The sequence below is a fragment of the Pipistrellus hanaki genome, assembly GCF_964339955.1.
Source record: "Pipistrellus hanaki genome assembly, chromosome: 4".
NCBI lineage: Eukaryota > Metazoa > Chordata > Mammalia > Chiroptera > Vespertilionidae > Pipistrellus > Pipistrellus hanaki.
Genome location: NC_140506.1, coordinates 92913791 through 92927104, shown reverse-complemented (window position 1 = coordinate 92927104; position 13314 = coordinate 92913791). Strand labels below are relative to the sequence as shown.

At 46.0% G+C, this 13314-nt stretch overlaps 1 protein-coding gene across 3 annotated transcripts in view; it reads right to left on the bottom strand.

Annotated features, from left to right (window-relative positions):
* LMF1 (lipase maturation factor 1) overlaps positions 1–13314 on the bottom strand; it is a 115606-nt gene that overhangs the window by 19931 nt on the left and 82361 nt on the right. For all 3 annotated transcript variants that reach the window (XM_084881219.1, XM_084881217.1, XM_084881218.1), the window contains one exon: positions 12631–12798. In XM_084881219.1, the coding sequence (XP_084737345.1) occupies positions 12631–12798 (168 nt within the window). The remainder of the gene's footprint in view (positions 1–12630; positions 12799–13314) is intronic.

Genomic DNA, 13314 nt, shown 5'->3' with positions numbered 1-13314 from the left:
GCGAGGAGATGAGAATGCTAAAACAGCTACCGTCAACAATTAAAGGATTTAAAAGAAAACATGATCATGACAAAGAAATAGGAAAATGATAAAGAGGAAACAAGAAGTAACTCAAGATTTCTGTTTTCTTTTTGAGAGACACACAGAGAAGAGAGCCTGAAACATCGCTATAAGAGAGAAATGTGGATCGGTTGCCTCTGGTACACGCCTGACTGGGATGAAACCTGTAACCTTTCTGCTGTACAGGACGGAGCCACCCGGCTGGTGCTACTCCGAGATTTTTAAAGGTAACATACGAAATGGAGAGGCTTCAGACAAAACTGACACAAAGAAAAGTTACTGCTGAGTGAGAACGCTCTCAACTGAAGCACAGTGTGCACAGAGCTGAGCGGCCCCTCAGGGACCTGGGGGACACGCACTCTGTTCTGAACATGCGTGGTTCGTGTCCCAGAAAGGGGAGGCCAGCAGAAACAATGATGAAGAAATCATGTCCAAACAGCCTCCTAATTTGATGAAAACTATAAATGCAGAGATCAGAGAAGCCTAAGAAATCATAAACAGGACAAACACAAAGAAATTCGCACCATGGCACAGCAAGTCAAACTGCTGAAAACTGTGAAAAAGAGAAAGATCTGAAGCAGCCAGAGAGGAAGTTGCATGACAAACCAGGACAGGGGACAAGTATTTGGGCAAAAATAACAGATGGGTCTTCACTGAAAGACACCATCACCAGGCTGCAGCATCACAGCTAGAAAAAACCTGAGAAGATGGTGGTGGAAGTAAAGACATCCATCAGCAGCCTCCATGAAGACACGATAAAAAACAAATGGAGCCGAAACAGGTTTGGCTCAGTGGATAGAGCGTCAGCCTGGGGACTGAAGGGTCCCAGGTTCGATTCGGTCAAGGGCATGTACCTTGGTTGCTGGCACATTCCCAGTAGGGGATGTGCAGGAGGCAGCTGAGTCAGTGTTTCTAACTATCTGTTACTCTCTCTTCCACTCTGTGAAAAATTAATAAAGTATATTAAAAACAAAAAACAAAAACAAAAACAAAACAAAAAACAAATGGAACATTCTTCCAGCAGAAGGAACATGATTTCTGTGGAGACTGGGTCTGCACAGAGGAAAGCAGGGTGTTGAAATGGTGAACATGTGGATTAATACTAAATAAATATCTGGCCCTAGCTGGTTTGGCTCAGTGGATGGAGCGTCAGCCTGCAGACTGAAGGGTCCCAGGTTAGATTCCGGTCCAGGGCACATGCCCGGGTTGTAGGCTCAATCCCCAGTAGGGGGCGTGCAGGAGGCAGCCGATCAATGATTCTCATCACTGATGTTTCTCTCTCTCTCCCTTCCTCCCTGGAATCAATAAAGATATATTTAAGAAAAAACAACAACCAAAAACTAAATATCTGAAAAAAATATTAAAAATTTTTCCTAAACATAAGTGAATAATTATTTAAAAAATTTGTGAATGATGGTTATGGCTATTGAAAACAATGATTGTAAAGCTTACAATGACAAGTGAAATCAGCCATATAGAATGTTGTGTGAGCTGTGATCATAGTTGGGCAGGTGCACTTCTGTGACAGGAATCTCTACCACAGCCTCAGCCTGTGATGCAGACGTCCTTAAGAACTGTCACCCAGCCAGTGCGGCTCAGTGGTTGAGTGTCAACCTATGAACCAGGAGTTCAGAGTTTGATTCTCTTCAATGCATATGCCTGGGTTGTAGGCCCCATTGTGGGAGGCAGGCAGTGTGCAGGAGGCAGCTGATCAATGATTCTCTGTCATCATTGATGTTTCTCTCTCTCTCTCCCTCTCCCTCCCTCTCTGAAATCAATAGAAATATATTAAAAACAAACAAAAAAACTGTCTTGGACATTTTTAAAGCCCCAGGCAGGTGGCAACTGGACTCAGTGTGTCATGTGTCTCTTGCTGAGTGGCCCAGGCCCAGCTCTGGTGACAGGCAGCCTTGGTTGCACCCAATCAAAACAGAAAAAAAAAAAAAATAGTTCAAGGGACCTCTGGGATTACATCAGACATACCAACATTTGCATCATAGAGGTACCAGATGGAGAAGAAGATAGAGCAAGGGATTGAAAACCTATTTGAAGAAATAGTGATGAAAAACTTCCCTAACCTGGTGAAGGAAACAGACATGCAAATCCAGGAAGTATAGAGACTTGTGTATGATGGTTATGGTTGTTGAAAACAATGCTACTGAAGAATGAATGGATTAACAATGAGGTTATGAAAGAAACCATAGGGAGTCCCAAATAAGATGAACCCAAAGAGGCCTACACCAAGACACATTATAATAAAAACTAGAGGCCCGGTGCATGAAATTTGTGCACTCAAGGGGGGCAGGAGTGAGGGTCCCTGAGCCTGGCCTGTGCCCTCTCGCAGTCTGGGAGCCCTCAAGGATGTCAGTCGGATATCCTTAGTGCTGCTGCAGAGGCGGGAGAGACTCCTGCCACCACCATTGCACTTGCCAGCCATGAGTCCAGCTTCTGGCTGAGCGGCGCTCTCAGGGGGAAGCTCCTGAGTTGCCTGTCCCCTCATGGTCAGGTGAGTCATAGCAACTCATCATTCCGCTGTTTGGTCTATTTGCATATTAGCCTTTTATTATATAGGATGGCAAAGGTTAAAGACAAAGAGAGAATCTTAAAAGCAGCAAGAGAAAAGCAGTTAGATACACACAAGGAAGTTCTCATAGGACTGTCAGTTGATTTTCCAACAGACAGAGGGTGGCTGAATGGATAAGAAAACAAGATTCATACATATGCCATCTACAAGAGATCCATTTCAGATTGAAAGACACACAGACTGAAAGTAAAGACAAGTACTTCTTATAAATGGAAATAACAATAAAAAAAGCTGGGATAGCAATAATTCTATCAGACAAAGGAGAATTTTTTTTTATTTTTTATTTTATTGATTTTATACAGAGAGGAAGGGGGAGAGAGAGAGAGTTAGAAACATCGATGAGAGAGAGTCATCGATCAGCTGCCTCTTGCACACCCCCTACTGGGGATATGCCCGCAACCAAGGTACATGCCCTTGACCGGAATCGAACCCGGGACCTTTCAGTCCCCAAGCCGACGCTCTATCCACTGAGCCAGACCGGTCCCGGCCAGACAAAGGAGAATTTAAAACGAAGGGTATAATAAGAGACCAAGAATGACATTGCATAATAATAAAGGGACCAATCCAACAAGAGGCTATAACCCTTATAAACATTTATGTACCCAACATAGGAGCACCTAAATACATAAAGCAAATGTTGATGAATATAAAAGGAGGGGTCAACGGGTAATACAGGGATAGTAGGGGACTTTAACATCCCATTGACATCAATGGATAGATCATACAGACTGAAAATCAGCAAGGAAACAGTGGCCTCAAATGACACATTAGACCAGATGGATTTAATTGATATTTTAGAGCATTTCACCCCAAAGCAGCAGAATATACATTCTTTTCAAGCACACATGGAACTTTTTTCAGGACAGACCACATGTTAGGTCACAAAACAAGTTTCAATAAATTTAAAAAGACTGAAATCATATCAAGCATCTTCTTTGACCACAATGGTCTGAATCTAGAAATCAATGACAAGAAAACTGAAAACATACATGGAGGCTAAAACACATGCTTACTAAACAATGAATGGGTTAACAATGAAGTTAAGAAACAAAAAGATGGCTTGAGACAAATGAAAATAAAAACACAGCCTAACCAGTGTGGCTCAGTGGTTGAGCATCGACTGAGGAACCAAAAGGGCGCCTGTTCGATTCCTGGTCAGGGCACATGCCTGGGTTGTAGGCTTGATCCCCAGTAGGGAGCGTGTAGGAGGCAGCCCATCTATGATGTTCCTCTCTTATTGATGTTTCTATCTCTCTATCCCTCTCGCCTCATCTCTCTATAAAAACCAAATAAAAAACATATTAAAAAAAGAAAATGAAAACACAATGACTCCAAATCTATGGGACACAGTGAAAACAGAAAAATCACAGCATTATAGGCCTATCTCAAGAAACAAGAAACATTTCAAATAAACAATCCAACCTATATCTAAGGAAACTAGAAAAAGAATAAACAAAGCTTAAAGTGAGTAGAAGGAAGGAAATAATAAAGATCAGAGAAGAAATAAGTGAAATAGAGCCTAAAAAAATATAAAAGTTTAATGAAACCAATAGCTGGTTCTTTGAAAAGATAAACAGAATTGATAAACCTTTAACAAGACTAAAAAAAAAAAAATAATAAAGAGGATCCAAATAAATCAGAAATGAAAGAAGAGAAGAAACAACTGACACCTCAGAAATACAAAGGATTATAAGAAAATACTACAGACAATTATATGCCAACAAATTGGACAATCTGGAAGAAATCAATAAATTCCTAGAAACATACAATCTTCCAAGAAGAAAGAGAAAATCTGGACAGACTAAGAACTACTAATAAAATTGAGTCAATAATTAAACTACCAACAAAAGTCCTGGGCTGAATGGCTTCACAAGGGAATTTTATCAAATATTCAAAGAACTAACACCTATCCTTCTCCAACTATTCCAAAAATTCAAGAGGAGGAAAGGCTTCCAAGTTCATTTTATGGGGCTAGCATTACCATGATTTCAAAACCAGACAAAAACATTACAAAAAAAAAAAAAAAAAAAAAAAAAAATTAGAGGCAAATATCCCTGATTAACATAGCTGCAAAAATCTTCAACAAAATAAAAGCAAACTGAATTCAGCAATACATTAAAAAGATCATATACTGTGATCAAATGAATTTATTCCTGGGGTTCAAAGTTGGTTCAATATCCACAAATCAATTACTGTGATACACCACAAACAAAATAAAGGGTAAAAAATCATATGATCATATCAATAGATGCAGAAAAAGCATTTGACAAAATCTAGCATCCATTTATGATAAAAACTCTCAGCAAAGTGACAAAGAGGGATCATACCTCAACATAATAAAGGCCATATCTGATAAACCTACAGCTAACTTCATACTCAATGGGGAAGAACTGAACACATTTCCCTTAAGATCAGGAAGGAGACAGGAATATATCCACTTTCCCCACTCTTATTCAAGACTAGAGGCCGCAGTCTTGCTTCCCTCTGTGGGATGTAACTGGGTGGGCAGATCAGGGAATTGTGCCGGCTGGGAAGTGGCTGGCTCCCACTCCCCTCATCACCCCTCTGCCATCACTGGTCGCTGCCACCCACCCCTTGCCCCCATTGCTGTCCCCTCCCTCTCCCCGCTGGCACTCGCCTTGGCTGGCCTGATTCCACGTGCTGGCTGGCCCTGCCCCCTGCCAACTGGTGGTTCCCTGTTCGATCAATTTGCATATTAGGGTTTTATTTTATAGGATACTACTGGAAGTCCTAACCACAGCAATAAAACAAGAAGAAAAAATAAAAGGTATCCAAATTGGAAAGGAGGAAGTAAAACTGTCATTGTAATTTCCAAACTACCTAAAGTAATCTATAGATTCAATGCAATCCCTATTAAGATACCAATGTCATTTTTCACAGAACTAGAATAAATAATCCCAAAATTTATGTGGAGCCACAAAAGACCCTGAAGAGCCACAAAAATCTTGAGAAAGAAGAACAAAGTTGGAGGCATAATGTTACCTGATATCAAACTATACTATAAGGCTATAGTAATCAAACCATGTGGTACTGGTATAAAAACACACACACATTGATCAATGGAACAGAATAGAGAGCCCAGAAATAAAGCCATGCTTACATGGTTAATTAATCTGTGACAAAGGATGTAAGAATATACAATGGGGTAAAGACAGTCTCTTCAATAAATGATGTTAGAAATTGGTCGTACATGCAAAAAAAATAAAACAAAACTAGACCCCTTTCTTATACCATATATTATATAAGAATGAACAAAAAATGGATTAAAAAAATCGTAAGACAGGAAACTATAAAACTCCTAGAAGAAAACTTAGGCAGTAAACTCTTTGATTTTGCTCTTAGTAATTTTTTTTGGACATATCTCCTCAGATAAGGGAAATAAAACAAAATAAATAAATGAGACTACATCAAACTAAAAAGTTTTGCAAAGCAAAGAAAACCATCAACAAAACGAAAACTCAACCCACCAAATGGGAGAAGGTATTGGCCAATGATACATCGATAAGAGGTTAATATCCAAAATTTATAAAGAATTCACATAACTTAACACCAAAAATCCACAAAAATTCAATTAAAAATGGGCAGAGGAACCAAACAGTCATTTCTCCAAAGAGGACATACAGATGGACAATGGACAAATGAGAAGATGCTCATTATCACTAATCATCAGAGAAATGCATATTAAGACCACAATGAGATATCATCTCACACTTATCAGAAAGGCTATCATCAACAAATCAACACAAGTTTTGGTGAGGATTTGGAGAAAAGGAAACCCTTGTGCACTGTTGGTGGGACTACAAATTGGTGTGGCCACTATGGAAAACAATATGGAGGTTCCTTAATAAATTAAAAATAGAACCAACTTATGACCCAGCCATTCCAAGTCTAAGTATACAAAGAAATCTAAAACACTAATTTGAAAAGATATATGAATCCTCATGTTCATTGCAACATACTTTACAATAGTCAAGGTATGGAAGCAGCCTATGCAGTCCATTAACAGATGACTGGATAAAGAAGACGTGGTGCACATATACAATGGAATATTACTTGGTCATAGAAAAGAACAAACTCTTACCACTTACATCAGCATAGATAGACTTATAGTACATTAAGCTAAGTGAAGTGAAGCAACTGAAAAGACAAACACTGTATGGTTTCACTATATATGGAATTAAAAAAAACACACAAATGAAAAACACAAAAATACAGAAAATAAACTGATTGCCAGATGGGAGGAAGGGTTGGGAGACTGGGTGAAAGGTGAAGGGATTAAGAAGTACAAATGGGTAGTTACAAACAGTCACAAGGATATGAACTGCAGCATAGGGAATACTGTCAATAATAAAAGTACCAAGGGGCCAAAACTGGTTTGGCTCAATGGATAGAGCGTCGGCTTGGGGACTGAAGGGACCTGGGTTCGATTCCGGTCAAGGGCATGTACCTTGGTTGCGGGCATATCCCAGGTAGGGGGTGTGCAGGAGGCAGCTGATCGATGACTCTTTCTCATCGATGTTTCTAACTCTCTCTCTCCCTTCCTCTCTGTACAAAATCAATAAAATATATTTTAAAAAAAAAAGTACCAAGGGGACTCTTAGTGCCCCTGGGGTCGCTGTTTATTCCAGACACGTGAGGGCCATACCCACTGGCATGGACAGTGGCCCTGAGATGCGATTGGTGATGCTGCAGAGGCTCCAGGGGGCTTTTCCTGGCTTTGATTTGGAACCCTGTCGTCTGCTAGCTACAACCCAAGCCTCTCTGGGCGGCAGACAGCCCAGGCTATCCCTGATGCTCCAAATTCCACCCACTATGGTGAATAAGGGGGTTGGTGGTGGCCAACAGGGCAGACCTGACCAGGGCCGTCGGTGAGTGACAGACTCCCAGGGGAGAGGGCCCAGCTGCTCAGCACAGGCAGGGATGGGACCCACGTGAATCTTTGAAAAAAAGAAATGGAAAAAATAACCAGTTACCCCACAACCTCACACAAGCACCAGCGGGAGATCCATATCCCTGCGGCCCTGGTGCTCCAGCCCGGCCCTGTCTGATGCTGTGGTAGACATAAGCCTGGGCCACTGGAACGAGGACACAGCACAGCCAGGCCGGACACCTCCCAGGAGTCAAGCCTTCTTCCTGAGGTTCGGGGTGGCATTGCTGTCCATCTGGCACCACTATCTTGATGGACAGTAGCTTTGAATCTGTGCCTGGTGACACCAGCTCTGCTGCAGACCTGGGTGGAGCCAGCCCCTGGGAGGGTCATTCTCTGTACCTGGCCCACATGACCCTGATCCAGAATGATCTGGTACAACAGGACCCCCAAGGCCTGACAGGTTTATCTGGGTGAGAACTCGGGAGTGCACTTCGAAAGGCACGGCCACATGGCCCTAAATGACCTCTGAGCAACGCCTGGCCCTCCTGGAGGTCCCATCTTCGTGGGTCCGGGTGGGGTGGCCCCAGCACAAGCATATTTCCAAAGAACTCCCTCGGGCTATTCCAATGTGAGTGCAGCTGGGTGGCCCTGACCTAGAGAACTAGGGTTCAACAGTTTGGGGATGAAACCCTGTTTCTAATAAAGCAGCAGAAACCATGGGGACATCACTTGGCTGTGCTCAGAGCCCTTGTCAGGCACACACCGGCCGTGTGTCCCCTTTATCTGCCCCATCCATCTGGATGGCCATGTTTTTAATAGGAAAAATGGAGCCTGGCGTCACGTGCTGGAGAGGGCTGTGATCTTTCTTGGCTTTGCTGCAGCGTCTCCTCTGAGGGAGATTCATCCATCACAGGGTCCATCTGTGTTTACACCGGTCGGTGGAGCCCTAATTGCACCCTCAGTGCACCGTGCAGCCTGCAGGAGACCCGGATGGGGCAGTGGACCAAGGCCTGTGCTGGGGCGGCCGGAGCTGGACCGTGGGCAGGAAGATGAGTGGTGAGCGCTGGAATCTTGGGCCCAGGAGACGCGGCAGCAGATGTTCTAGGATGACACAACACAACCCCGAGGAGGGAGGGATGGGCTTCTGGAACTCCCTGCTGTGCGCTCAGCTTGCACGGCCTTGCAGAGGACACATGCACACTCGCAGGAGACTTTCTGCAACCAGGAGCCCAGGGGCAGATATCCCGTGACCCCAATCTGGGCAAGGAACTCAGGGCCGGTGGAGGCAGCTCTCGGTGCCCACAGCCATGGGGATGGCCCACTGCGAGACAGCTCCAGGACTCCAGGCAAAGTCAGAGATTAGAAAGAGCAGGACGTGGTGGGAGGAGAAGGAGAATCTGGTCTGGGATCCAAGAATTCGGTCTGCACTGACCAGGAGTGTTGCCTGGCGAATGCCCGTCCCGGGCTAGGTTGGGCCGTTTGCCCAGCCCCACGGTGGAACCCGACGCCCCCTCCAGGGTCTCTCCCTCAGGCTTGTGGCTTGGCATTAGAGCAGGGGGCTGAGCTGGGGTGGTGCACCTCTCTAGCAGACAATGGCCTTGCAGAATCCTCCGGAACAGCTGTGTAAACTCAGTGTGGGAGGAGGTGAGGTACTCATATCCTCAATCCTCTCCCAAGGGAATGGACGGAAACAAACAGAACCAGAAACGCCTCTTGGGGTCTCCGGCAGAGACCGGAGCTTGGCCTCTGTCAGGGTACCTCATAAGCCCATGCAGCGCACCTAACACAGGGCACTCCCCAAAGTGACCGACATGCCCAAGGCCTGTGCAGCAGCCCCATGGAGAGCTGAACCCCCGCCAGGAGCCTGCACCCTGTGGCCCCCAACCCGAGACCCCACCCTGCCTGCCAGGGCTGAACACCTTGCAGCTGCGCCAGCTGGCACTCGTCCTCTGCTCTGGACACCTCAGCCTGACTCCTGAAGGCGCGACAGACCAGGGGCTCCCAGGACCGTCGGGGTGGAAGGCAAATATGTGGGCTAGTCTTCTGGAACAATGTCCAGAGCTGCGGGTTGGCAGCCAGGCCCTTCAAGGTCTAGCTCTGGCCCTCTTCTGCCCAGTGTTTCTGGGCCACTAGACCCACCACTGTGCACCTGGGCAGCGGAACCCAGAACTAAGTCAAGACCTAGCCATTTGGCCCGAGGCTGCTGGGAGTCGTTTATACTGAGCCCTGGGCCACTGCCCATCCCCCTTCCCACCTGGGTGTCAGGTGCCCTGGCTGGGCCAGGATTCAGACACGCCCCCAGGCCAGGTCCAGATAGCTGGTCCATGCCCTGACTCAAAGTGAGACTCGAGCCAAGTGCACTGTGAACAAGCAGGGCATTTCGAGACCCCTGGTTCCGGGGTCAATGTAAGGATCTTCCCGGATCTGACTTACACATGCACTAGTAACCAAACTTCGCTCAATTATTTTTGTAGGTAACAGGACAACTTGTTTTTCATTAGCGCTTGTCAAAGCCAGCTGCAGTTGACTGGAACAGAAAGCCAGTCAGTGTAGCCTGAGGGATGCCTGAAGGCCCAGTTGAGTTTATAGCCTCAGAGGGTCCCACTGTTTCAACACTTATAAAAGCAGCAAAAGCAGAGACTAATTAATGCCCTGCAGCCCCAGGAGTGGGTCTCGATCCCCTGGTAGCCATGAAGTCATAGCAGGCCTCATTCCTCCTACGGCTGTGCCAGGCAGGGCCCTGAGCTGCCTCAGAGCCGGACCCATGTTCTCCATTGGGAGGGGAGGCGGGAGCCGCTGGCGGGGCATCCTCAGACAACAGGGGAAGGCCCAGCATGAGGTGGCACCTGTGCTGGTGGATGCTCAAGCCTCTGCCTGGAGCCTTGACCACTGGCTTGAGACCACAGGGCCATGGGGCCTCATGACGTACGGAGTGGGTACAGTGCAGAATGCCCCTGGCTGCTGGCAAGGGTCATTGGCCAGCCAAGGCTCTGTATTCAACCAGCTCTGGATAGTTTATAGCCTCAGAGGGTCCCACTGATTCAACATCCAGAAAACGGAATATTATTCAGCAATGAAAAGAAATGAGCTCTCAAGGCACAAAAAAGACAAGAGGAACCTCAAATGCATATTACTGCGTAAAGAAGCCAGCCTGAAATGCTACATCCTTGATAATTCTAACTACATGACACTCTGGAAAAGGTAAAACTATGCAGACAGTAAAGAGATCAGTGGTTGACAGGGGTGGGGGCCGGAGGGGGAAGAATGAACCTTGAGAGCACAGAGGACTCCAGGCAGTGACCATACTGCAGTGATGGATACATGGCACATCTATCTGTCCAAACCCACAGAGAGTACAGCACCTGAGACACCCGGAGTAGAAATGGGACTTCAGTTAATAATGAAGCACCAATGTTGGCTCACCAGTTATAACTAACCCATCACAAGATGTTCATGATGGGGAAACTGTGCGGGGAGGAGGGTTAAGGGAATCCTCTTTACACTGCTCAGTTTTCTGTAAATCTAAATCTGTTCTAAAACAGTCTATTAATTGAAAAACAAAAAAATAGAGCGTAAATACTGGGGCAGTGAAAGCAAACGAGCAGACAGGGACAGAGACAGTTAAAGCATTCTAAGGCTTTAGGGCCTTCCGGTGCAAAGATAGGGATTAAATTTAGACTTTCAGTTAACTAAGTATATACTCACTTGAAAGAAATACGAGTGTATAACTTACTAATTAGGAGGGGAAAATAATGGAATGAGAAAAACCTCTAAAGAAAGCTAAAAGGGACAAAAAGAAAAAAACACACGAAGATATGGAAATGAACCCAGACACCAGCGAGATGAATGGGCTTGTTATGTAGAAGAGAGTGAAAGTCGGCCTCATTTTTAAAAGAATCTTGCTCTGTGCTAAGAGCTGCACTGGAGAGAAGGACATGGGCTGAAAGAGAAGGTCACAAACTCAGACTCTGCAAATATAAGAGAATATTATGACTTTCTGTTGTTGTTTTTTGGCCAATAAATTTGAAAACAGATGAAACGGACAAATTCCCAGGAAAATGTCACTAAAGCTGCCTTCAGGAGAAATGAAAACCCTGCATGTCTGACAGTCACCAAAGGCATTCATGGATGACCACAGAGACCCAGAGGCCCGTGAACTCATTCAGAGAAGGGAGCCAGCCCTCGATGACTCTGTAGTGTCAGTAAAACCTGAACAGAGCCAGTTAAGGCCAGTGCAAAATGGAAAATTACAGACCAGTGTCATTCACTGTCAACCAGGCAAAATCCAAAACAAAATATTAACGAATCATGCAACATCTTGATATACACAGCATGACTAAGCTGAGTTTTTCTTAGGGATGTAAAATTGGTTCAACATTAGCAGTATTAATGCAATTCGCCACGTTTACAGATTAGAGAGAAAGAAAAAGTGATCTCACGACTGGTGGAGAAAATTCAACATTTGTTAAAATTCAGCATTTAGCCCAATTGGTATGACTCAGCTGTCAACCTATGAACCAGGAGGTTGCCGTTCTATTCCCTGTCAGGGGACTTGCGTGGGCTGCAGGCATCATCCCCAGTAGTGGGTGTGCAGGAGGCAGCCAATCAATGATTCTCTCTCATCATTGATGTTTCTATCACTCTCTCTCACCCTCCCTTTTCCTCTCTGAAATCAATAAAAATGTATTTAAAAAAAATTCAACATTCATTCAAGATTAAAAATACCCAAAACAAAAACCACAAACAAAACTTCCTAGTGAACTAGAAATGGAAGAGAACTTGATAAAGGCAGTCACAGAACCCACCACCAGACCACCAACCCACAGCCACACCCAGTAGCCAGAGAGCCTCTCCTTGGAATCAGTGGGGCCTCTCCTGCTGCCCAATGAACCTGCAAGCCCGCACCGCACAGACCCCAGACAACAAGGGAAAAGACAGGAGCACGACTAGAAGTCCCGAGGGCATCCCTATTACAGCTTGTAGGTTACACTCAACAAAAACAAACAGTAAGCAGGACAGAAACTGAAAATCCCAACAGTGTTTTCTTGGGAACTGACAAGCGGCGCTCAGGCCCCCAGGGGTCTGCAGGCCTCACCTGGAAGAAGATCTGTAAGGCGCCATGGAGCACGCACATCCGCCGTCCGAGGAAGACGAAGAAGGGCACCACCAGCTCCAGGAAGTGGTTGCTGAGGGTCTCGAAGCGGTGGACCCACCATGGGGAGTGATGCAGGAAGTAGGCCATGGGGTTGGGCACCGGCTGCGTCTGTGGGACAGGAGGAGACCTGTGAGCTACACCCTGAGCTGCATCCCACAGGACCCCGCCTGCCTGCACTGCTCTGGTTCCTGGGAGCCCAGATGCTGGGAGGCGGTGGTGAGAGCCCTGAGCAGCACTGGGCACTAGAAAGCCCCATGCGGAGGACAGGGCACGGGGGAGGGGCAGAATGTGGGGCCTGTCTCAGGCGAATACTCACATACGGTTTGGTTTCTGCTTAAAGGGCAATGAAGGCTGGGGAACAGGGTCCCGGCCCCGAGTGTGTGTTCCTGGGAACACACATGTTGAAAGTGGGTGGGCACGATGCAACCCAGGAGGCTGCGTGTTGACTCAGCCGTGGTGCTGGCCACCCCAGGGCCCATCTGACAGGCTCGGTACCTCTGACCACAAGCCCTGTGCTCTCCCACCGCCATCTGTAGCTGAGGCTGGGAGCAGGCCACGTGGCCATCAACGCTCAGAGGAGCCAGCTGTGCCAACACTGTGTGGGGCTGGGTACATTCCTACCCA